This window comes from Mustelus asterias, chromosome 3, assembly GCF_964213995.1.
Source record: "Mustelus asterias chromosome 3, sMusAst1.hap1.1, whole genome shotgun sequence".
In the NCBI taxonomy this organism is placed as follows: Eukaryota; Metazoa; Chordata; class Chondrichthyes; order Carcharhiniformes; family Triakidae; genus Mustelus; species Mustelus asterias.
This window is the reverse complement of record NC_135803.1, coordinates 150,432,967-150,459,653: the sequence shown is the minus strand read 5'-3', so window position 1 is coordinate 150,459,653 and position 26,687 is coordinate 150,432,967. Positions and strand designations below refer to the sequence as shown.

General features: G+C 45.3%; 1 protein-coding gene across 5 annotated transcripts in view; it reads right to left on the bottom strand.

The window, feature by feature from the left end:
* hemk1 (HemK methyltransferase family member 1) overlaps nucleotides 1-26,687 on the bottom strand; it is a 125,801-nt gene that overhangs the window by 8,239 nt on the left and 90,875 nt on the right. For 3 of the 5 annotated variants that reach the window (XR_013497490.1, XM_078209951.1, XM_078209950.1), the window contains exons 9-10: nucleotides 25,048-25,143; nucleotides 5,021-5,134 (exon numbers count right to left, since the gene is read on the bottom strand). Coding sequence is in view for 3 of the 5 variants with exons in the window: in XM_078209951.1 (XP_078066077.1) it covers nucleotides 5,021-5,134; nucleotides 25,048-25,143 (210 nt within the window). In the remaining 2 variants the exon portion in view is untranslated. Of the gene's footprint in view, nucleotides 1-5,016; nucleotides 5,135-25,047; nucleotides 25,144-26,687 lie in introns of those variants that run through there. The other 2 variants (XR_013497491.1, XM_078209953.1) reach the window with 2 other exon arrangements.

The window sequence follows — 26,687 nt, the reverse complement described above, 5'->3', positions numbered from 1 at the left end:
TAGACCATTCTTTTGTATCCCTCCATTCCCACTCCGTTCATATGGCTATCTAGATAAGTCTTAAACGTTCCCAGTGTGTCCGCCTCCACCACCTTGCCTGGCAGCGCATTCCAGGCCCCCACCACCCTCTGTGTTAAATATATCCTTCTGATATCTGTGTTAAACCTCCCCCCCTTCACCTTGAACCTATGACCCCTTGTGAGCGTCACCACCGACCTGGGGAAAAGCTTCCCACCGTTCACCCTATCTATGCCTTTCATACTTTTATACACCTCTATTAGGTCACCCCTCATCCTCCGTCTTTCCAGTGAGAACAACCCCAGTTTACCCAATCTCTCCTCATAACTAAGCCCCTCCATACCAGGCAACATCCTGGTAAACCTCCTCTGTACTCTCTCTAAAGCCTCCACGTCCTTCTGGTAGTGTGGCGACCAGAACTGGACGCAGTATTCCAAACGCGGCCGAACCAACGTTCTATACATCTGCAACATCAGACCCCAACTTTATACTCTATGCCCCGTCCTATAAAGACAAGCATGCCATATGCCTTCTTCACCACCTTCTCCACCTGTGACGTCACCTTCAAGGATCTGTGGACTTGCACACCCAGGTCCCTCTGCGTATCTACACCCTTTATGGTTCTGCCATTTATCGTATAGCTCCTCCGCACATTATTTCTACCAAAATGCATCACTTCGCATTTATCAGGATTGAACTCCATCTGCCATTTCTTTGCCCAAATTTCCAGCCTATCTATATCCTTCTGTAGCTTCTGACAATGCTCCTCACTATATGCAAGTCCTGCCAATTTTGTGTCGTCCGCAAACTTACTGATCACCCCAGTTACACCTTCTTCCAGATCGTTTATATAAATCACAAACAGCAGAGGTCCCAATACAGAGCCCTGCGGAACACCACTAGTAAGAAGTTTAACAACACCAGGTTAAAGTCCAACAGGTTTATTTGGTAGCAAAAGCCACACAAGCTTTCGGAGCTCTAAGCCCCTTCTTCAGGTGAGTGGGAATTCTGTTCACAAACAGAGCTTATAAAGACACAGACTCAATTTACATGAATAATGGTTGGAATGCGAATACTTACAACTAATTAAGTCTTTAAGAAACCAAAACAATGTGAGTGGAGAGAGCATCAAGACAGGCTAAAAATATGTGTATTGTCTCCAGACAAGACAGCCAGTGAAACTCTGCAGGTCCACGCAACTGTGGGAGTTACAAATAGTGTGACATGAACCCAATATCCCGGTTGAGGCCGTCCTCGTGTGTGCGGAACTTGGCTATCAGTTTCTGCTCAGCGACTCTGCGCTGTCGTGTGTCGCGAAGGCCGCCTTGGAGAACGCTTACCCGAATATCAGAGGCCGAATGCCCGTGACCGCTGAAGTGCTCCCCAACAGGAAGAGAACAGTCTTGCCTGGTGATTGTCAAGCGGTGTTCATTCATCCGTTGTCGCAGCGTCTGCATAGTTTCCCCAATGTACCATGCCTCGGGACATCCTTTCTTGCAGCGTATCAGGTAGACAACGTTGGCCGAATTGCAAGAGTATGTACCGTGTACCTGGTGGATGGTGTTCTCACGTGAGATGATGGCATCTGTGTCGATGATCCGGCACGTCTTGCAGAGGTTGCTGTGGCAGGGTTGTGTGGTGTCATGGTCACTGTTCTCCTGAAGGCTGGGTAGTTTGCTGCGGACAATGGTCTGTTTGAGGTTGTGCGGTTATTTGAAGGCAAGAAGTGGGGGTGTGGGGATGGCCTTGGCGAGATGTTCGTCTTCATCAATGACATGTTGAAGGCTCCGGAGGAGATGCCGTAGCCTCTCCGCTCCGGGGAAGTACTGGACAACGAAGGGTACTCTGTCCACTGTGTCCCGTGTTTGTCTTCTGAGGAGGTCGGTGCGGTTTTTCGCTGTGGCGCGTTGGAACTGTTGATCAATGAGTTTAGCGCCATATCCTGTTCTTATGAGGGCATCTTTCAGCGTCTGGAGGTGTCTGTTGCGATCCTCCTCATCCGAGCAGATCCTGTGTATACGGAGGGCTTGTCCGTAGGGGATGGCTTATTTAACGTGTTTAGGGTGGAAGCTGGAGAAGTGGAGCATCGTGAGGTTATCCGTGGGCTTGCGGTACAGTGAGGTGCTGAGGTGACCGTCCTTAATGGAGATGCGTGTGTCCAAGAATGCAACCGATTCCGGAGAGTAGTCTATGGTGAGCCTGATGGTGGGATGGAACATGTTGATGTCATCATAGAGTTGTTTCAGTGATTGTTCACCATGAGTCCAAAGGAAGAAAATGTCATCGATGTATCTAGTGTATAGCCACTAGTCACAGGCCTCCAGCCGGAAAAAGACCCTTCCACTACCACCCTCTGTCTTCTGTGACCAAGCCAGTTCTCCACCCATCTAGCCACCTCCCCTTTTATCCCATGAGATCCAACCTTTTTCACCAGCCTACCATGAGGGACTTTGTCAAACGCTTTACTAAAGTCCATATAGACGACATCCACGGCCCTTCCCTCGTCAACCATTCTGGTCACTTCTTCAAAAAACTCCACCAGGTTAGTGAGGCATGACCTCCCTCTCACAAAACCATGCTGACTATTGTTAATGAGTTTATTCCTTTCTAAATGCGCATACATCCTATCTCTAAGAATCTTCTCCAACAACTTCCCCACCACGGACGTCAAGCTCACCGGCCTATAATTATCCGGGTTATCCTTCCTACCCTTCTTAAATAACGGGACCACATTAGCTATCCTCCAATCCTCTGGGACCTCACCTGCGTCCAGTGACGAGACAAAGATTTGCGTCAGAGGCCCAGCGATTTCATCTCTCATCCCCCTGAGCAGCCTTGGATAGATTCCATCAGGCCCTGGGGATTTGTCAGTCTTTATATTCTCTAACAAACCCAACACTTCCTCCCTTGTAATGGAGATTTTCTCCAACGGTTCAACACTCCCCTCCGAGACACTCCCAGTCAACACATCCCTTTCCTTTGTGAATACCGACGCAAAGTATTCATTTAGGATCTCCCCTACTTCTTTGGGCTCCAAGCATAATTCCCCACTTTTGTCCCTGAGAGGTCCGATTTTTTCCCTGACAACTCTTTTGTTCCTAACGTATGAATAAAATGCCTTGGGATTCTCCTTAATCCTGTCTGCCAAGGACATTTTGTGACCCCTTTTTGCCCTTCTAATTCCCCGTTTGAGTTCTTTCCTACTTTCTTTGTACTCCTCCAGAGCTCCCTCCGTTTTTAGCTGCCTGGACCTAACATACGCCTCTCTTTTCTTTTTGACCAGTCCCTCAATTTCCCTGGTTATCCATGGTTCTCGAATCCTACCCTTCCTATCCTTCTTTTTTACAGGCACATGCCTGTCCTGTAGCCCTAACAACTGTTCCTTAAAAAACTCCCACATGCCAGATGTGGATTTACCCTCAAACAGCCTCTCCCAATCAACAGCTGCCAATTTCTGCCTAATCCCACTAAAGTTAGCCTTCCCCCAATCCAACACCTTACCCTTGGGACACCACTCATCCTTTTCCATCACTATCCTAAAGCTAACAGAATTGTGGTCACTATTTGCCACATGTTCCCCTACCGAAACTTTGAAGACCTGACCGGGCTCATTCCCCAGTACTAGGTCCAGCATAGCCCCCTCTCTCGTCGGGCTATCTACATATTGTTCCAAATAACCCTCCTGTACGCATTTTACAAGTTCCTCCCCATTCAGAGTCCCAGCTCTCAACGATTTCCAGTCTATACCAGGGAAATTGAAGTCTCCCACTACAACAACCCTATTTTTCCTGCACCTGTCCAGTATCTCCTGACATATCCGTTCTTCCACTTCCCTTGGGCTGTTGGGGGGCCTGTAGTATACCCCCAACATAGTGACTGCGCCCTTCTTGTTTCTAAGCTCCACCCAGAGTGACTCGTTACACGACCCCTCTGAATTGTCCTCCCTCTGCACCGCTGTAATATGCTCTCCAACTAATACTGCTACTCCCCCACCTCTTTTGGCCCCTCCTCTGTCTCACCTAAAACACTTGTACCCCAGAGTATTCAGCTGCCAGTCCTGTCCCTCTTCCAACCAAGTCTCTGTCTCCGCAACCACATCCAAATTCCTCGTGAGCATTAAGGCCCTAAGTTCGTCTGTCTTACCTGCTACGCTCCTTGCATTGAAGTATAAGCACTCCAGACCTCCAGGCCTAGTGAGGTCAGTGTAGAAGAGGTATGAAAAGATACTTTGCCGGAGGTAAGTGGAAAGCCTGAGAAATCTCAATTCATATATGAAGGTTTGAAACAGTATTCAGGTCAAATAGTTAATCTTCCAATTTTTGACTTGGGTTTTGGGGGACCAAAAAGGCATAGGAGGAAATTTGAGTTAAGAAATTTAGTTTGAACTGTACGTAACTGTGTTCACTGTAATTTTAATATCTTTAACAAAACTGAGTAATATGAAGTGTAATAAAATGATTCTTTTTTAAACTGTGAACCATGAGGTGGCTCGGTGGCACAATGGGTAGCACCAGAGCCTCGGGTTCGATTCCCAGCTTGGGTCACTGTGCGGAGTCTGCACATTCTCCCCGTGTCCTCCGGGTGCTCCAATTTCCTCCCACAGTCCGAAAGAAGTGCTGGTTAGGGTGCATTGGCCATCCTAAATTCTCCCTCAGTGTTACCTGAACAAATGCCAGAGTGTGGCGACAGGGGGATTTTCACAGTAACTTCATTGCAGTGTTAATGTAAACCTACTTGTGATACTAATAAATAAAGGTTTAAACTTTTTATGTAACGTTAATCTTTTCGTAAATACCTAGGTTTTGGATTCTGAAAAAAGGTGCTACTGGTCTCAGTAAAATTATAACCATTCACATTCTCCTTCAAAAGAAATGCTTCTAAAACTTGCATTTTGCGTCATCTGCTTAATGACTCTTGATGTACATCTTCATCTCTCTGACTATACTCTTGGTAATGTACTGGATTGTGGATTTGAACTTTCATATATGTTAAACATACTTACTTTCCGCAGAAGTCCCAGTGGGTAGCCCTATAGGTGAGCCGTAGGCTGGAATGTTCCTGAAGCCAATTTTGTATCATCTCTGGATGCCTGGGATCCACCTCGAGGAAAACCTTGCTGGAGCAAAGGAGAATCTTGCTGAGATGGATATAGGAATAGAAGCAGCCCATTTAACTCCTCAAATCTGTCGCGCCATCCAATGAGAACATGGCTGATTTGCAACCTATCCACATGGCCAGAATTTTGAGGATGGTCAGAAAAGACAATGCAGCTACCCGTCTTAAGTGCCGGGAACCAGAGGAAAGGTAAATGGCGGGGTCAGGAGTTGTGGAGGGTAGGGTAGGGTGGGGAAGGCCTGATTGCAATGGGGGAGATCTGGAGATCACTGGGTCTGAGGGGGAGAGCGCTGTCAGTCAGAAGGGGGCTTCTGATAGAGGTACTTCCTTCCCCCCTCTTGCCGTATGAGATCAAACGTTGTTCAATTTTGAGTTTCGCCCACCCCCTCTATCATTTGTCCTCAAACATAAAAATTGAGGCTGGGTGGGAAAAGGCCCATAAGGGCCTTAATTGAGGCATGAGTAGCGTCCGGTCTGAGACCCTGCCTGCTCGGCCTAAAACTGTGACTCGGTCAAGTCAGGCGGGATTTTGAAGGGAATTCCATCCATGCAAACTTACGTTCCCCTTGCACCTCCCAACGCGCCCAAATCCACTGGCTGCACGTGGATAGGGAGGAGCCATATAAGGGGTATGGACAATGGGTGGAGAGCGAGTGGAGAAGGAGGGTATTTTGGTCAACAGTCCTGGAAAAGTCCAGGAAAATGAAGAGGAATAATTCACCATCATCACAGAGGACAGAAACAACATTTTTTCCCCCTGAGATTGCTCTTCCCTTGTAACAGTTTATTTTTCATGAAATCTACAATGTTGAAAGACCGGCACCAACTGCACTGGATTCACACACAGTCCTAATCAGTCGTGCAATTCCTATCACCTGAATTAACTCATTCTCCATCTGCTTTGATTTGATTTGATTTATTATTGTCACAGGCATTAGCATACAGTGAAAAGTATTGTTTCTTGCGCGCTATACAGTCAAAGCATACCATTCATAGAGAAGGAAAGGAGAGGGTGCAGAATGTAGTGTTACAGTTATAATTAGGGTGTAGAGAAAGATCAACTTAATGCAAGGTAGGTCCATTCAAAAGTCTGATGGCAGCAGGGAAGGAGCTGTTCTTGAGTCGGTTGGTAGGTGACCTCAGACTTTTGTATCTTTTTCCTGACGGAAGAGGTTGGAAGAGAGAATGTCCAGGGTGCATGGGGTCCTTGATTATGCTGGTTGCTTTGCCGAGGCAGCGGGAAGTGTAGACAGAGTCAATGGATGGGAGGCTGGTTAGTCTGAAAGATGTGCTGGTTAGGTGCATTGGCCATGCTAAATTCTCCCTCAGTGTACCCGAACAGGCACCTGAGTGTGGCGGCTAGGGGATTTTCACAGTAACTTCATTGCAGTGTTAATGTAAGCCAACTTGTGACACTAATAAATAAACTTTAAACTTTAAAAACTAATTAGTGTGATGGATTGGGCTACATTCACGATCTTTTGTACATTAATACTTTGAAGTAAGAATCTAAATCAAAGAATAACGATCTCCTCTGTGATTTATGCTGTGCATTTAGAATACTGGCAGATAATTTCTGGGCTCCAGTGATCATGGGTCACAGTGGATTGACAGCTTGTGGAGCTTGTCTACACTGACAGGATAGAGAGACGGCTGTACAGCAGTAAGAAGTTTCATGTTGCTTTCACACACGCTGCAGAAAGAATGGGCCTTCACGGTTGTGAAGGAGCTGTTTTTGCACTCAACATAAATCCCTCATCAAAGCATAACATTACCAGGCAGTCAGCATTATACACTAATAAATTCTGGAGAGCTATAGGTTTGGGAAGCATGATTTATTTGTTTTAAATGGAAATTTCTGTAACGTGACAGTTAGCGGACCTGAATGTCAATAAAGTTTCTGCTTGGCTTGCTTTTATAAAAGAAACATTTGGCACAGTAGAAACAGAAACTAAAGAAACATGTCCAAAATCAAGCAAAACACCCAGAATTTTAGCAAGTAAATTCATGTATCTTAAAGTGTAGGGTGAGATTCTCCAGCCTCCAAGCTGCGTGTTTCCCGCTGGCGGGAGGTGGTACGTTGTTTGCTAGCGGCGGAATTCTTTGGTCCGACCGCTGTCAATGGGAATTCCCATTGACGTCACCCCATGCCGGCGGGAAACTTGCGGGCAGGGATGTCCTGCCAGCGGGACTGGAGAATCCTGTGCCGGCGAGACTGGAGAATCCCGCCGGCATGAACAGTCGGAGAATTCCAGCCATCATTTTTCTCCTCACCGCTCCACTCCTTGAGGTTCAATCTCTTGGCGGAGTCTGGTTTTTCCAGTTCTCCGCCCAACATGTTGCTTGCTCTACATTTCAGGAATCTTGAGTGTCAGAAAGATACCCGACTGTGAGGTGCAACACATCCTGTGCCCATCCATATGATTGAGCAGCATGTTGTATCGTCCACCCATTAGGTTGCGGAGGGAGCTAAACACTTTGATTTTTATATATGAAGTTGCATGATGGATTTTAGCTTTCAGCAAACAGGGACCCACCCACCCACCCAACCATAATGTCCCCCCATCAGGGGCTGCAAGAGCAGGAGTTGGGCAAGGGAAGAGGGCACAGGACAGGGAAATTTGGCAGCTACTCCACACTCCATGTTAACGTTGCAATGAAGTTACTGTGAAAATCCCCTAGTCGCAACACTCCGGCGCCTGTTGGACATTAAAAGGACATAGCTAGCATGTGGTTCAAAATAATGCCAAGTGTAGGTTCAATTCCCGTTCTGTCCTGTAGGTTTGGGACCTGCCTCCTTGCCCTGGTCTCGCTTGAGGTTGAGTAGTGCCCCTCAAACAATATAGAATCTGTAGAATCATTGAAGCTCTATTGTGCAGAAGGAGGCCATTCGGTTCATTGATTCTGCACTGACTCTCTGACAGAGTATCTAACCCAGGCCCTCTCCCCCACCCTATCCCTGTAACCCCACACATTTTCCATGGCTAATCCATCTAACCCACACATCTTGGGACAATAAGGGGCAAATTAGCATGACTAATCCACCATACCTACACATCTTTGGTGTGTGGGAGGAAACTGGAGCACCCGGAGGAAACCCACACAGACACGGGGAGAATGTGCAAACTCCACACAGTGACCCAAGGCTGGAATTGAACCCGATCCTGGTGCTGTGAGGCAGCTGTGCTAACCACTCTGCCACCATGCAGCTCTAATAGAGTGAGATGCCTACGGTACCTGGTGGACTGTGGCTAATTAACTACCTATGTACCTTTGTATATCACCGGGTCCTTACATATGTTAACATGGCAGTGGGCTGAATCAGATAGTGAGCTCTGGTCTCTAGTCTCAAGACCCCCAGCTAAATGAGAAGCTGTGGACTGAGAAAGTGGCAGCACGTTCAGCGTGGCAAGTTTTCACGATGCCTGTCCTTTGATGCTTCTCCTCCCCTCAGTGGGGATGGGGGGGGGGCGGGGAGGGAAGTTAAAATTGCAAACCACACCTCATTTTGTAACAGACTTCATTATTGCACAGTGGTTAGCACTGCTGCCTCACAGCGCCAGGGACCCGGGTTGGATTTCCGGCTTGGGTCACTGTCTGTGCGGAGTCTACACATTCTCCCTGTGTCTGCGCGAGTTTCTTCCGGGTGTTCCGGTTTCCTCTCACAGTCCGAAAGACGTGCAGGTTAGGTGGATTAGCTGTGCTAAATTGCCCCTGAGGGTTAGGGGGACTAACTAGGGTAAATGTTATGGGAATAGGGCCTGGGTGGGATTGTGGTTGGTGCAGACTTGATGGGCCGAATGGCCTTCTTCTGCACTGTGGGGATTCTATGATGCATAAGCCTTTTTCAAGAAAATCTTTGGCAATTATCTTAGCTTTACATTTACCTGTAGTAAACTGTCTGATTTTCAACTCCACCACAAGTTTCTGTTAAAAGAAAAGCTTTTTATGGTTTACCAGTTAAAAGATTTTATTGACTTCCTGTTTCTTCATGTTCCCAGGTGTACTATTTAAGAATCTGCTCTCCAGTTTCCAAACAACTAGACAGTCCTCAGACCCCCACGTAGCCAGTGTAACAATTCAGTATAACTTTATTTTTTCTTAAATTTACTACCAGTAGATTGTTTTAAAGAGGAATAAAGCCTGCTGCTGGGAAAGTCTCTGGGTAAACAATCCAACAGTCTTTTTTTCTGAAGGACTCAGTGAGGCCAACCTTGTAGTTAAATGGAAAGTTTGTGAAAAACCATGTGGCGGTGGTATGGGGAGAGATTGGTCATCCAAATGTCAGCAACTTAATTGACACCAAGCTGAGGAAAGTTGAGGGATTACCTGGGACTTTCCATGAACACACTCAGGACTAATCAAGCTGTTACTGAACTTGTCCTTAAAATGAGCTAATGATCAAGAAGTTGGGAGGGCAATTGGCTAGGAGCTCTTTGAGATTTAGCATTAGGTTTTCTACCAATGGGATTGAGGGTGGCGGCGGGGGGGGGAAGGAACTGAGTGTTGTTGCTCACCAGTGATGTACCCCCCCTGATCTAGGTGCAGCATGAGATGGCACGGTGGCACAGTGGTTAGCACAGATGCCTCACAGCTCCAGAGACCTGGATTTGATTCCCGGCTTGGGTCACTGTCTTTGCGGAGTTTGTACCTTCTCCCCATGTCTGTGCGGGTTTCCTCTGGTTTCCTCCACAGTCCAAAGATGTGCAGGTTAGGTTGATTGGCCATGCTTAATTGCCCCTTAGTGTCCCAGGATGCGTAGGTTAGAGGGATTAGTGGGGCAAATATGTGGGGTTGTGGGTGCAGACCCGATGGGCCAAATGGCCTCCTTTTGCACTGTAGAGATTCTATGATTGTAAAGTAAAGTAAAGTTTATTTATTAATGTCACAAGTAGGCTTACATTATCACTGCAATGAAGTTACTGTGAAAATCCCTGAGTTGCCACACTCCGGTGCCTGTTCGGGTACACTGGGGGAGAATCTAGCATGGCCAATTCACCTAATCTGCACATCTTTGGACTGTGGGGGGAAACTGGAGCACCGGGGGGAAACCCACGCAGACACGGGGAGAACGTGCAACCTCCACACAGACAGTGACCCAAGCCGGGAATTTAACCTGGGTCCCTGGCGCTGTGAGGCAGCAGTGCAGCCCCCAAAATAATGACTTTACCTCATGGGTAAATGCCATTTTAGTTAAGTTTATTTATTAGTTTCACAAGTAGGCTTACATTAACACTGCAATGAAGTTACTGTGAAAAATCCCTTAGTCGCCACACTCCGGCGCCTGTTCGGGTACACTGAGGGAGAATTTAGCATGGCCAATACACCTAATCAGCACGTTTTTTGGACTGCGGGAGGAAACCCAGAAAGAATCCATGCAGACACGGGGAGAATGTGCAGACTCCGCACAGACAGTCACCCAAGCTGTGAATCGAACCCAGGTCCCTGATGTAGTGAGGCAGCAGTGCTAACCATTGTACCACCATGCCATCCTATGCAAATCATATATAACAGAGGAGGAGGTAATTCAGCTGTTCGTGTCTATGCTGGTTTGTTCAAAGAGCTAATCCCACCTCCCTTCCCTTTTTCTTAATCCTGTACATTTCCCTTAGCAAGTAATATCCAATTCCATTTTGAAAGTCATTATTGAATCAGCTGCCATCATGCTTTCAGACAGTGTATTCCATAATCATATTCCATAAACATTGTGTTAAAAAAAACTTTCATCTTGAGCTAATATTTCGAGTCCTCTCTGACGAAGGGCCATCCAGACTCGAAACGTTGGCTCTATTCACTCTCCACAGATGCTGTCAGACCTGCTGAGATTTTCCAGCATTTTCTGTTTTCGTTTCAGATTCCAGCATCTGTGATAATTTGCTTTTATCTTTTCACCTTGCCTCTGGTTTGCCAGCTATCTTGTATCTGTGTTCTCTGGTTACTGTCTCCTGTCAATGGAAATGGTTTCTCTGTATACTGAAGCCCCTCATAATTTTGAACATTTCTATCAATTTGCCCTTTACCTTCTCATGGTAGCACAGAAGGATGCACCACTGAGGGACCATTTAACCAGTCAAGGCTGTTCTCGCTCTTTGAAAGAAGTGAGCAATTAGTCCCACTCACCAGCTCTTTCTCCAAAATCCTGCAAACATTTCTGTTCCAAGTATTTACCTAATTTTCTCTTTTGAAATTTACTATTGATTCAGATTCCAACCCTTATCTCACTTCTGATCCTCTTGACCCTGACCTCAAATGTGTGTTCTGGTCACTGATTCCTCCTGTCCAAGACCGCAAGAAACCACAAAGGGTTGTGAATGTAGCCCATTCCATCATGCAAACCAGTCTCCCATGCATTGACTCTGTCTACACTTCCCGCTGCCTAGGCAAAGCAGCCAACATAATCAAGGACCCCACGCACACCAGACATTCTCTCTTCCACTTTCTTCCGTCGGGAAAAACTTACAAAAATTTGAGGTCATGTACCAACCAACTCAAGAACAGCTTCTTCCCTGCTGCCATCAGGCTTTTGAATGGACCTACCCTACATTACTGTAACACTACATTCTGCACCCTCTCCTTTCCTTCTCCCCAATGTACTCTATGAACAGTATACTTTGTCTGTATAGCGCGCAAAAAAACAATACTTTTCATTGTATCCCAATACATGTGACAATAATAATCAAATCACCTTCAGGTGGACCAGAAGGTCCCGCCAACGGGGTGGGCTGGAAAATTCCGACCATCATTGCAGCCACCTCTGCTAAACTCAAGTATCCAATGGTAGAATCACAACGCACTTCAAAACACTGGGAGATGGGTCAGATTTTCCTTGGGGTCACGACATGGTTAGCATTGCAATTGGAAATTGTGGAAGGTCGAAATACAGTAAAATGGTGGTCTCGTTGCAACTTTGTTGTCCATTAACACTTGTCCATTTCACAAAAATATTGATGTCACCTTTAAAAATACTACCGCTTTCCACCTCCATTCCCATAACCTCCAATTTACGGAATGTGGGAAAGTTAGATTCCGTTTTGGTCAGAATCTGTCTTCTGTAGAATTGGACTGGACAAATCTGCTGGTTTGGATGAGAAAAAAAGATGGAATGCAAGTAAAAGAACAAACTTGCATTTACACAGTGTGGGGTGGACCAGTTTACAAACCAGAGTAACACCAACGCATTTCGTAGAAAACATTACCTCTACTTTAATTTTGTATGGCTTTATGCATGACTGTGAACAGAATAAGCAAATTATCTCACATTGTCATTGGAAAGACAGGATCTGTCTGTTCAGTTGCCAACTTTTTTTTTCTATGGTTCGACTTGTGTTCCTTAAGTAAGTGTCCAACTTTGGCCTCCTGCGCATTCCCGATTTCCTTGGCACCCACGCCTTCAGCAACTTAGGCACTGAACTGTGGAATTACCTCTCTTGTCTACATGCTGGTTGGGTGGATTGACCCGAACAGGCGCCGAACTGTGGCAAGTAGGGGAATTTCACAGTAACTTCATTGCAGTGTTAATGTAAGCCTTACTTGTGACTAATAAATAAATAAACTTTACCTGGCTCCCCCTCTTGTAATATGCTCCAAAACTCTACCCCTTTGGACCAAGCTTTTGCTCATCTATCTCAATATCTCCTCTTGTGGCTCAGTGTCAAAATTTTTAAAAATCTTCATAGAATCCCTACAGTGCAGAAGGAGGCCATTTGGCCCACTGAGTCTGCACCGACCACAATCCCACCCAGGCTCTATTCCCGTAACCCCATATATTTACCCTGCTAATTCCCTGACACTCGGGTCAATTTAGCATGGCCAATCCACCTAACCTGCACATCTTTGAACTGTGAGGGGAAACTGGAGCACCCGGAGGAAACCCACGCAGACAGGCGGAGAACGTGTAGACACCGCACGGACAGTGACACGAATGTCTTTTGACATTCCTTGAAACCTGCCTTTTGACAAAGCTTTAGTCCTCTGTTCTAAGTTCTCCTGATGTGGTTTTGATATCAAATTTTGTTTGCTGGCACTCCTGTAAAATGTCTTATGACGTTTACCACATTAAAAAGGCTCTGTATAAATGCAGGTTAGTGTTGCTCACTTTCCTCTTTGCTGCACTCATGAAACATGGACTCCTTTGTTGGAAGCGAAGCATTCTGTAATCAAGTTCATTAGCCAACATGGTCAGTACCATTCAACTGAAAGGTTCATAACAAAAAGCTTTCGAGAAATTTGGTTTGGCAAGTGATGGTGCATGTACCAGAGGCAACTGGAACACGATCAGCAGTGTTCGATCTAAATTTAATATAATTGCAGCTATTTTAGGGTAATATTCTTAATTCTCTGCATATTCAGCATGATAAAAATCAGCACATCCTGTACCTTATCAAATGTTTATTTAAATAAATGTTTAACAACTATTGAGTATTCAGAAGTGGAACCTGATGTGAAACATCAATGTAGATTTCCTGGTAAGAACTGGACTATTAAAAATGACCGTTCTTGAAAATTAAAAAGCTAATTCCCATTTGGCAAGAGCTGGCGGTGTTATTTATTTATTTAACTGGAGTGTTAAACATTATCTTCCTCCTTTACGTATCTGTCTTCCAAAGTTTACTGGGTGTACATCCATATGCAATTATAGATTTAGAAATATTTGTCTCAGGAAAAAGAAATGACAATATGGGGGAAACGATGGCTTAGTGGTATTATCGCTAGACTATTAATCCAGAAACTCAGCCAATCTTCTGGGAACCAGGGTTCGAATCCCGCCATTGCAGATGGTGTCATTTGAATTCAATAAAAAACATTTAGAATTAAGGATCTACTTATCACCATGTCAATTGTTGGAAAAACCCATCTGGTTCACTACAGGGTCGGCACGGTAGCACAGTGGTCAGCACTGCAGCTTCACAGCAGCAGGGACCCAGGTTCGATTCCCGTTTGGGTCACTGTCTGTGTGGAGTCTGCACGTTCTGCCCGTGTCTGCGTGGGTTTCCTCCGGGTGCTCCGGTGTCCTCCCACATTCTGAAAGACGTGCTGGTTAGGGTGCCTTGACCCGAACAGGCGCTGGACCGTGGCGACTAGGGGAATTTCACAGTAACTTCATTGCAGTGTTAACGTAAGCCTTACTTGTGACTAGTAAATTAACTTTACTGTCCTTTAGGGTAAGAAATTTGTAGTCCTTACATGCTCTGGCCTACATGTGATCCCAGAGCCACAGCAATTTGTTTGAGTCTCAATTGCCCCCGGGGCAACTAGGGATGGCAATAAATGCTGCCCAGCCAGTGACACCCATGTCCCACGAATGAATAAAAAAATTTCTAGCAACGCTGTACTCATGTCACTAGTTCTGTTCTTACTGGTCTTTTACAGAGGAGAATCTAATCTTGGGACTGTGTACAAAATCGCCAAGCTGTTCTCTTACTTTTCGTCCTGCCCAAGTCCAAATTCAAAGTGCCAGAATTCCTGCTTCACTTTAATGCTGGAGAAAGGGTAGATCGCTGTAAAGAGGCTGCCTTCACTTTTCACTCATTTTACATTTTCCTCTTAAATTAGCCAAGGCAGAAATAAAAACTATCCTGATTCTTACTGCTCTTTACAATTGCTGCAAATCATAGAGTGACAAAGGAAATTCAAGAGGAAATCTGTAGTCACATTAGAGTGTCAGGTAGTAATAATAGTTACAATCCGAGGAGAAAGAAAACTCAGAGAAAAATTCAGCAGGTGTGGAAGATAATACTTGACTTTATTCTGAGCTGATGTAGAGCTGCGCAATAAGTTTCAGTATTTCTCCTTTTTAAGAATGATGCCTGACTCGCTGAGTGTTTCCAGCATTTCCCTGTGTTTCTTTCTGATGGACTGTAGCAGAGTTATTTTTAGTGGAATCTAGTCTTTTTTCCCCCGTGTAATTGCAAGGAGATTTCTCATTATATGAAAGAGGCTTGGGATAGGGAAATGTCTGAAGTATGATGCAAGTAGTGGAGCATTTTGCCAGCCAAAATCGCCGCCGCTGCTCCAGCATGGGAGCAAGCACTATCTGACCTGATTCTGGGTCGTGCAACAGAGCAAATACGATGACACAAATACAGGAGATGATTTAGCAAAAACAGTGACCACACGATGATTAGGTTCAATGTTAAAAAAGATGAAAAAGTACAGGTCAAGGGTAGCTCATCAAAGGAAAAAGACCAAATTATAGAGAGATATGAAAGGACCTCAAACCAGGTTAAGTGGAAGGGGTAAAGGAATTGTAAATAGGATTGCAACTAAGCACAAAACCACAGTTTGGGGGTTGGGACCTTGTGGACGGGAGGGGACAGGGAATGGGTGGTGTAATAACTCCACGGAGGCAAAAGTCCTGTCACCAAGTTACTTTATTTACACCATACATCTGTACACAGTCAGCTCTCTGAATGCAGGCTGGGAGTCTGACACACCTGCTTTAAATAGGGAGCATGAGGCTCCCTGATTTAACCATCAATTAAGACTCATCAGGTACTTCTTTTGTGTAAGCAAGGTTTACATTAACACTGCAATGAAGTTGCTGTGAAATTCCCCTAGTCGCCACAGTCCAGCGCCTGTTTGTGTCAATGCAACTAGCCAGCATGCCCTTCAGACTGTGGGAGGAAACCAGAGCACTCGGAGGAAACCCACGCAGACACGGGGAGAACGTGCAAACTCCACACAGACAGTGATCCAAGCGGGAATCGAACCTAGGTCCCTGGCGCTGTGAAGCAGAAGTGCTAACCACTGTGCTACCGTGCCGCCAAGACTCATCAGGTATCTCTTTTAAGGTGCCAAAGAAATGAACTAACTCAAATTAACTTTGGGAAAGACTCATCAGGTAGTTCATTCTCTAGCTAGCCAACCTCATTAGGCTGGCTGAAGTCATCACAAGTGGGAATGGTAATAGTTGTGGGCCAGTACAGGGTAGACAGAGTACTCTGGATCCTGATTGTCAAAGCTCCATAGGAAGATAGGTAAATAAAATGCTTCTTTTTGGTGGTGGCTGCATTAATCCTAACAAAATTTGACATCTGTTCTGCTCAGTGCTAACCCATGTCGCTGAGGGATCCTGCAACAAGGATGAGGCCCCTTTTTAATATGTGCAAAAGTCCCAAAATCTCTCTAGGGGGGCCATCTGGCTGGCCTGAAAAGCATCCAAAATCAGAAAGAGAGAGAGAGTGAGAGGGAGGAGAGGGAAGTGTGGCTCATAATAGAGGTGCCCTCTGAAAATGAAGGCAAATAAACTGATTTTAAAAAGGCCACAACTTCCTGCCCGTGATCATGGAGTGACAATCCCTTCACTTAGTTTAAAGTTTAAGTTTATTTATTAGTGTCGTAAGTAGGCTTACATTAACACTGCAATGAAGTTACTGTGAAAATCCCCTAGTCGCCACACTCCGGCACCTGCTCGGGTTACACTGAGGGAGGATTTAACATGGCCAATCCACCTAACCAGCACGTCTTTTGGACTGTGGGAGGAAACCGGAGCACCTGGAGAAAACCCACGCAGACACGGGAAGAACATGCAGACTCCACACAGACAGCGACCCAAGCCGGGAATCAAACCCGGGTCCCTGGTGCTGTGAGGCAGCAGTGCTAACCACTGTGCTACCGTGCAGACCTGACTGTTGAGTGAAAAAAAACTATGGGACATTTGGAACATACATGAGAATGAGGTTGGTGGGGACAAAGATGTGATTGGCTGCTGCTCTGGAAACAAGGCACAAAAGGCATTCTGGGAAGACAATGTAAGGGGCATAGGACAAAGGGTAAAACTATGGGATAATCTTGTCAGATATGGAACAGTTGGTCAGGCCTTGTTCACTGCATGGCCATCAGAAGCAGCAGTGGCCTCAATGGCGATGCGTGGATGTGGAGGGTGGGGTAGGGGGTTGGTCCCTACTGGGAGGGAAATACAGATCATCAACATCCCCCTTCACTGTCCCCCAACAGCAGTCATACTGCCCCCCCCCCCTCATTTTATTCCCAATTATCCAGCTGGATCAGTTTGTACCCTTCAGTGTTACAGTGAAGTTACCCCCTCCATGTTGGATAAGTTGTAGCCTATTCATAGTAACTTCACTGCAGTGGGGCAGTACGGTGGCACAGTGGTTAGCATTGCTGCCTCACAGCGCCAGGGACCCAGGTTCAATTCCCGGTTTGCGTCACTGTCTGTGTGGAGTTTGCACGTTCTCCTCACGTCCGTGTGGGTTTCCTCCGGGTGCTCCGGTTTCCTCCCACAGTCCGGAAGACGTGCTGATTAGGTGCACTGGCCGTGCTAAATTCTCCCTCAGTGTACCCGAACAGGCGCCGGAGTGTGGCGACTTGGGGATTTTCACGGTAACTTCATTGCAGAGTTAATGTAAGCCTTACTTGTGACTAATAAATAAACTTTAACTTTAAAAACTTTAATGCAAGCCTACTTGTGATACTAATAAATAAATTTAGACTTAAAACTTATTTTTAGACTTAAAAGCTTCTTTTTTTGGGGATTCATAGTTTTCCCGTTCATTTCATTCCTGAGGAAAAAAGAAAATTATCATTCAAAATAATCTGTCGCTGTCTTTTACTCTTTTCCTTCAGTCCACAGTTGTGTCCAGCGCCACCCAATGGAAGGATAAATTAGTGGCTACTAACCATCTCTGTTCACACAACTTCAGTCAACATCCTTAATCCCCTGTCGTCATGGTAATGTTTTAAAAAATAGATGGCATAAATCCTCTTAAAAATCATGAACAGATGAAGCATTGCTGTGGGGAGATGGATCTTGACTTTGTCAATATAATTAAAAGGGGAACAACAAATTGGCAGACTGTTTTACCTGGAACTGTGCAGCACAGGAGGTGGCCATTGGTCACAGTGTAAAGAGATGCAGCAGCCAAATTTTCACTCAGCAAGTTCCCACAAAAAGCAGCGAGAAACCCTGTCGGCTCCAGGGTAAATATAATCCTTCCTTCTCCATTTGCAAGAAGTGCTGAGGAGGGTGTTGAAAGCATTAAAAAAAAAACAGCCTCGAAAAGCCAGACAGGCTTAGCTGGATAGGCTCTGCTGAATTCAGACGTTGACCTTTCAGTCAGAAGATTATGGGTTTACATCCAGCTTCAGAATCAAAGAAGTGTTACGGTGCAGAAGGAGGTCATTCAGCCCATCCCGTCTGTACTGGTTCTCCAAATAAGAAATTTACCTAGTGCCATTCTCCTGCCTTCTCCCCGTATAGGAAGCGTGTGAATGGACTGCAAGGGGTGCAGAGGAGATTTACCAGGATGTTGCCTGGGGATGGAACATTTAAGTTATAAAGAGAGATTGGATAGACATGGGTTGTTTTCGTTGGAGCAGAGAAGATTGAGGGGCGACCTGATTGAAGTGTTCAAGATTATGAGGGCCATGGACAGAGTGGATAGGGAGCAGCTATTCCCCTCAGTTGAAGGGTCAGTTACGAGGGGACACAAGTTAAAAGTGAGGAGTGGGAGGTTTTGGGGGGGATGTGAGGAAAAAGCTTTTTACTCAGAGGGTGATGACGGTCTGGAATGCGCTGCCTGGGAGGGTGGTGGAGGCGGGATGCCTCACATCCTTTAAAAAGTACCTGGATGAGTATTTGGCACGCCATAACATTCAAGGCTATGGGCCAAGTGCTGGCAAGTGGGATTAGGTGGGCAGGTCAGGGCATTTTATGCGTCGGTGCAGACTTGATGGGCTGAAGGGCCTCTTCTGCACTGTAGTATTCTGTGATTCTGTGAAACCTGTTTGGAGTTTTTCTGAGGATACATCCATCAGAATAGATACAGGGGAACCAGTAGATATGGTATATTCAGATGTTCAGAAAACTTCCGATAAGGTCCCACACAAGATGTTAGTAACCAAAATTAGAGCACATCCTTCCCTAAAGGACATTAGTAAACCAGATTTTCTTTTTGAATAATCAACAATAGTTTATGATCACCATTATTGAGGTGAGCTTTTCAATGCCAGATTGTTACTTGAGTTTAAATTCCACCAGCCGTGGTGAGATTTGAACCCTTCTTTCCAGAAGGTTAGCCCTGGCCAATGCATTACTAGTCCAGTGACATTACCACTTCACCGCTGTCTCCTCTCAGTGTTAAAGGTTTATGGATACAACTCTATGGCTAACACTTTACTGCATTGCTAAGATTTGAAACACCTATCATTTCAGATAGATAAAAGACAATTTGAAGAACAGGGAAGTGTCCTATGTAGCAAATTGGCTGCTGTACTTTCATGTGTAACAATACAGTAGGGCCTGTAATTCACTGGCTATGTTGCACTTCTTACGTTCTGAAGGTATAAGACATTAGAGAAACATAGAAGTAGGCCATTAAGCCCCTTGAGCCTGCTGTGACATTCAAATAGATCATGGCATCTACCTCCACTCTGCACTTTTCCTATGTTCCTTGATGTCATTAGTATTGAGGAATCTATTGATTTTTGTCTTGAACATATTCGATGACAGAGGTACCACAATGCTTGGAGGAATTCCAAAGTTTTGCAATTCTCTCCATGAAGAAATTCCTCCTCATGTCAGTCCAAAATGGCTTGCCCTTTATTCAGAAACTATGTCCTTTGATTCAACACACAGCCAAGGGAACATCCTCGCTGCATCTATCCTGTCTACCCCCTGAAGTATTTTCTAAGTTTCAATGAGATCACCTCTCATTCTTCTAAAATATAGAAAATACAGGTTTAGTTTCTTCAATAGCTCCTCGTAGGACAGTCCTGCCATCCCAGAACCTCTGCTGCACTATATCCTTCCTTGGGGAAGGGACCAAAACTGCATACAATACTCCAGGCTTGGTCACCATAATTCTATGCAACTGAAATAAGATATCTTCACTCCTATACTCAATTCCTCTTGGAATAAAGGATAAAGAATAAAGGTTGACGTACGATCTGCTTTCCTAATTGCTTGCTGCATCTTGATGTTAGCATTCAGTGACTCATGAACAAGGACACCCAGGTCCCTTTGAACAACAACACTTCCCAACTTATCACCATTTAAGAAATACTCTGCACCTCCCTTCCTCCTAACAAAGTAGACACCTCTCCACATTATATTCCATCTGCCACCTTCTTGCCCACTCACTTAGCCTGCTCAAATATCCTTGAAGCCTCTTTGCATCATGCGCATAACATCCATTTCCACCTAGTGTTATGTCATCTACGACTTAGGAAGTATTATATTTGGACCCACATCCAAATCATTGATCTGAACTGTAAACAGCTGGGGCCCAAGCAGTGTTCCTCTACTAGTAACCGCCTACCAGTTTAAGAATAACCCATTTATTTCTACTCTCTTGTTTTCTGTCCATTAACCAATCCTCAATCCATGTCAGTATATTAATCCCTATCTCATGCGCTCTAATTTATTTACTAATCTCCTGTCTGGGACCTTATTGAAAGCCTTGTGAAAATCCAAATACACGTCCATTGGTTCTTCCTTATCTATTCCACGAGTAGCATCCTCAAGAAACTCCAACAGTTTTGTCAAACATGACTTCCCTCTCACAAATCCATGTCAACTGTGCTCAATCAGATAATTATTTTCTAATTGTCTCGTTATCACATCCTTTGTATGGATTCTAGTATTTTGCTGATGTCAGGGCCAACAGGTCTGTAGCTTCCCATTCTCTCCCTCCCTCCTTTCTTATACAGTGAGGTTACATTGCAGGAACCATTCCAAAGTCTATAGAATTTTGAAAGATGACCACCACAGTGGATCACTGGATCCACTACAGTTTGCCTACTGCCGCAACAGGTACACAGCAGATGCCCTGGCCCTGCACTCAACCCTGGAACACCTATATAACAAGGACACCTATGTCAGACTCCTATTTATTGACTACAGCTTAGCCTTCAACACAATTATTCCCACGAAACTCATCTCCAAATTCCGTGGCCTGGGCCTCGGCACCTCCCTCTGCGACTGGATCCTGAACTTCCTAACTCACAGACCACAGTCAGTAAAGATAGGCAACAACACCTTCTCCACGGTCATCCTCAACACCGGTGCCTCACAATGCGGTGTTCTCAGCTCCCTACTGTACTCCTTGTACACCTATGACTGTGCGGCCAAATTCCCCTCCAATTCGATTTTCAGGTTTGCTGACGACACCACTGTAGTGGGTCGGATCTCAAACAATGACGAGACAGAGTACAGGAATGAGATAGAGAATCTGGTGAACTGGTGCAACGACAATAATCTCACCTTCAATGTCAACAAAACGAAGGAGATATAGTCATCAGCATCAGGAAGCGTAGTGGAGAACATGACCCTGTCTACATCAACAGGGACGAAGTAGAAAGGGTCGAGAGCTTCAAGTTTTTAGGTGTCCAGATCACCAACAACCTGTCCTGATCCCCCCATGCTGACACTATAGTTAAGAAAGCCCACCAACACCTCTACTTTCTCAGAAGACTAAGGAAATTTGACATGTCAGCTATGACTCTCACCAACTTTTACAGATGCACCATAGAAAGCATTCTTTCTGGTTGTATCACAGCTTGGTATGGCTCCTGCTCTGCCCAAGACCGCAAGAAACTACAAAAGGTCGTGAATGTAGCCCAATCCATCACGCAAACCAGCCTCCCATCCACTAACTCTGTCTACACTTCCCGCTGCCTCAGCAAAGCAGCCAGCATAATTAAGGACCCCACACACCACGGACATTCTCTCTTCCACCTTCTTCCTTTGGGAAAAAGATACAAAAGTCTGAGGTCATGTACCAACCGACTCAAGAACAGCTTCTTCCCTGCTGCTGTCAGACTTTTGAATGGACTTGCCTTGCATTAAGTTGATCTTTCTCTACATCCTAGCTATGACTGTAACACTACATTCTGCACTCTCTCGTTTCCTACTCTATGAACGGTATGCTTCTGTATAGCGCGCAAGAAACGATACTTTTCACTGTATGTTAATACATGTGACAATAATAAATCAAATCAATCAAATCAGTGAGTCTACGATCTGTCGCCACCTCTTCCACACTCTGGAAAAATAAATGTTGTTCCTCAAAAGTATTCCCCTCAACTGAGATGCTTCCTGGAATGACTAATCAGCACGGTAGCACAATGGTTAGCACTGCTGCTTCACAGCACCAGGGACCGGGTTCGATTCCTGGCTTGGGTCACTGTCTGTGTGGAGTCTGCACGTTCTCCCCGTGTCTGCGTGGGTTTCCTCCCACATTCTGAAAAATGTGCTGGTTGGGTGCATTGACCTGAACAGGCGCCGGAGTGTGGTGACTAGGGGAATTTCACAGTAACTTCATTGCAGTGTTAATGTAAGCCTTACTTGTGACTAATAAATAGACTTTTAATCGGTATACCTTGCTCACATGTAGTATGGGAATGAGAAAAAGTATCTGTTCCAAAAGGGACAGCGGAATAAAAAATATCTTTGCGATATCGTTGGCACTGCAGCCTCACAAATGATTAATAAGAACTGAGTGAATTAGTTTCTAGAAAGGCCTTGTACGTCCTACACATGTACATCATTTCTGTTTACTTTGGACTCAGCAATGCTGACAGGAACGTGTTGTCCAGCTTATCTGGACTGTTATCCATGCTTCCCAGTAAGAGGAGAAAAAGCATCCGCTTCGTAACAGCCCTCTGGCACTGATCAAATGAAAGTGAAACCTATCTAATCTCTGATCTGATCTATCGCCAAAACCATAAATCAATCCATTCATGTCATTTTGTTTTCCAGTGAAATCTGTCATTTCAACATTAAAGAAACTCCTGCACAATCTGCAATCTTGAAAAAGTCCTAATCCCGTTCCTGCTCCTGTTGGGGAAAGGCTGAGTAGAAGGTGTGCGGAAGAAAGAGCAGACAGAAAGACAGCTTGTAGGTAAAATGGAAAAGCTGGAATCTGAAATAAAAATGGAAAGAAAGATACCTTCTGATGAACAGTTATCGATCTGAAACAGTGTCAACGCTATCTCCCCAGACGCTGCCTGCCCTGCACACATGTTTCCAGAACTTTCAGGACGGAATTCTCTATTTTGGGTGCAATTCTCCCAAATTATTTCTCAATGTTGTCCCCAGTGGGAACAAAGAACAAAGAAAATTACAGCACAGGAACAGGCCCTCCGGCCCTCCAAGCTTGCACCAACCACACTGCCCGACTTAACTAAAACCCCCTACCCTTCCAGCGACCATATCCCTCTATTCCCATCCTATTCATATATTTGTCAAGACACCCCTTAAAAGTCACTACCATATCCACTTCCACTACCTCCCACGGCAACGAGTTCCAGGCACCCACCACCCTCTGTGTAAAACACTTGCCTCGTACATCTCCTTTAAACATTGCCCCTCGCACCTTAAAGCTGTGCCCCCGAGTAATTGACTCTTCCACTCTGGGAAAAAGCTTCTGACTATTCACTCTGTCCATGCCCCTCATAATCTTGTAGACTTACCGGAAAACCGGTGAGATTCCTGTCGGGTGGTTCAGTGCGTTTCAATTAACAATTCAACCACACTTAGAAATTCTTTTGGAGCCTGGGTAGATCCTCACTGAACTAGGCACTATCCAGCCATTTCCCTGACCACCCGCCTCTGAGCCCCTTGGCATGGCCTTCATGACTGGTTTCTGTTTTTGGAAACCAGCGCTGATTGGTGGCAGGTTCCCACTGCCCCCTCCGAGGGTTGGGGAATCCCTGGAGCGGGGGGAATCTGGCTTAAAGCCGTCACAGCATATTGATGATGATTTAAATACGTTAATCTGGTTCCCGCTCTCGCTGGGTTACGTCATGCTTGGGGGTGGGGAGAATCCTAAAAGAGCTTCTCCTTGGCGCTAAACACGCAATGGCCCCTCCCTGCAAATCTCCGGCCCCATGTGGCCCCAGTGCAATCTGCGCATGAGCGCGGGCGGCCAGCGAATCACCCCCTAAGTGTGAAGCAGATGGCTCTGGCAGCACCTTTCCCAATTGCTAGAATGGCAGAATCCCATGCCAAATTCTGCACTTGAAATCTCATTAATTATGCAAAGATGAGTTCCTCTCCAACTCGCCTGCCGGGCCGGCAGCTGATTCGTCCGTCCACAGATTCAAAGGTCAAGGTGTCATATTTAAATACCAGTCCAGCGCACTCATCTCACCCTCTCCAGCCCACCTGTCTTCACCATACAGGGCAGGATGTCAGCAACCCAGAGGGAAAAGGCTAGCAGCCTCAAGAAAAAATCTGTTCCTCGATTCAGCCATCCTCCCCTCCACACAGACAGTCACGCAAGGCCGGAATTGGAGCCGAGTCCCTGGCGCTGTGAGGCAGCAGTGCTAACCACTGTGCCACCGTGCCATAGAATTAGATTAAGCTGTGAAAATAATAATACTTTTCCAATACCGTGTGTCAAGTTCATAGTAACGTCATCATCTCCAAGTACTGACACCATCCTGACTTGGACATATATCACCATGCCTTCATTGTTGCTGGATCAATATCCAGGATATACATCCAAGACACAATTGTGTGGAAGGGAACTTGGAAGTGATGATGTTCCCGATGACATTATGGGTCCTCTCCTGCTCAGTGAGAGAGGTTTCAGGTTGTTACTCCTGATAGCTAGTGGGTGAAGAATGGAACTGGAACCAATCCTTACTCAGTTTAGACTTATTCACAGAGTGAAACATTATATGTACATACTTTCTAACCCAACCATACCAGTGTCAATAAGTGTCTCTTTATATGTGCTCATATAACAACCTAATCAATGTCCACAACCTGCATATGGTTAGCTACAACTTATATAGAATCAAAACAGGGCAGGCTGCTGCTGTAATCACAGTGGGTGCATCTGTACATATTGTGCCAAAGGTTGTGAATTGCAATAAATAATAAATGAAAGGAAGTCTTCCATCACTTCATTCACGCTGGAATGTAAAATGATAACAATCCACACTTACCCATGATCCTTAAGAACAGTAGGAGCAAGCTGCAGGATCGCTTTGATGACATCCAATCCATCTGCTCCACCATCCAGTGCATCATGGTCTTCATATCTGGTGAAGGAAAAGCTTGCATAAAATTCTGGATTTTATCCTCTTAAGATTCCCTTGCTTCTCCTTTCTTGCTCTGAATGATGTCATGCTATTTTCTCCCTGATGTTTCCAGGTGGCTAGTGCTATCAGGATTCCTCGGTTAAAAGAATGATCTGTTTGATGGACTCTACAGTAACTTCATTGCAGTGTTAATGTAAGCATACTTGTGACACTAATAAATAAACTTTAAAACTTAGAAGTTCAAAGCAACCACAAATGACTGGCAGGAGTTTTTTGGGTGATCAGAAACAGCTCTGAGGGAGTAATGGTGATTTTCCTCCCTCCCTTTTTGAGATGTCATATTTCTCTTTTAATAGCCTAAATTTCCTGAGTATATCTTGAAACAGCATTTATGGGTAGACAGCATTCTATCTGTAAGTTTCATGGTGCAGTGGGTTACGTCCCTGCCAGAATCTCTGGGTTCGAGTCTCATAATTGAACTTGACAGCCGAGAAGGATGTGTTCATAAAGCACCCAAACAGGTTGAGTATCAACCTGCAAATCTTTCCAACATGTACCAATGACAGGCAGGAAGAGGGGATCCTGTTCAGCTATTGACAGAAAGATCATTGGAGCCACTATCATCACTATTCATAGCTCCAGACTGCATGCATGTAAAAGTGCGTGTTACAACAACAACTCAGTGTCAGACTCCGACTAAATTGTAACACACCAGCTCGGAAGAAGAGTCATACAGACTCGAACCATTCACTCTGTTTCTTTCTCCACAGAAGCTGCCAGACCTGCTGTGTTTATTCAGCGTTTTCTGTTTCTATTTCAGATTTCCAGCATCCGCAGTATTTTGCCACTTATCGCACCAGCACTTTTGTCTTTTAAAATAATGTCATGCAAAATAACTGGCATGGAGCCCTGATTCCGGGGGCGGACGAGGCTCGGAGAATGTCTTTCTCCATTGGCCTTGGGTGGGATCGTACGAACCTCGGGCGGATGTGCCAGTAAAATTCCGCAAGTTTATTTATTAGAAAGTGTAATTATAAGGATCATAAAATGTCCTGGCTGAGGAAAGCTATCTGGCGCTCATGAACTTCTTTGAGTGTAGATATAAGATGTGCTCAGCTACCAGACTCATTGTTCAATGCAATCATAGGCATTTTCAGCAGCATTTATGTGGTCTTGATGGATCAAACTGAACTTCTTCAATATCACCCAGCCAACACCTTCAAAATCATCATGCCTTGCTGCATGCTCCTCAACCTTACGATCCTGAGAGATATTAACAACCACTGGCATTTAGAATCATAGAATCCCTACAGTGCAGAAGGAGGCCATTCAGCCTATCAAGTCTGCACCGACCACAATCCCACCCAGGCCCCATTCTCGTGACCTCACATATTTACCCTGCTAATCCCCTGACACTAGGGTCAATTTCGCACGGCCAATCCACCCAACCTGCACATCTTTGGACTGTGGGAGGAAACCAGAGTACCCGGAGGAAACCCACACAGACAGGGGGAGAACGTGCAAACTCCACACAGACAGTGAGC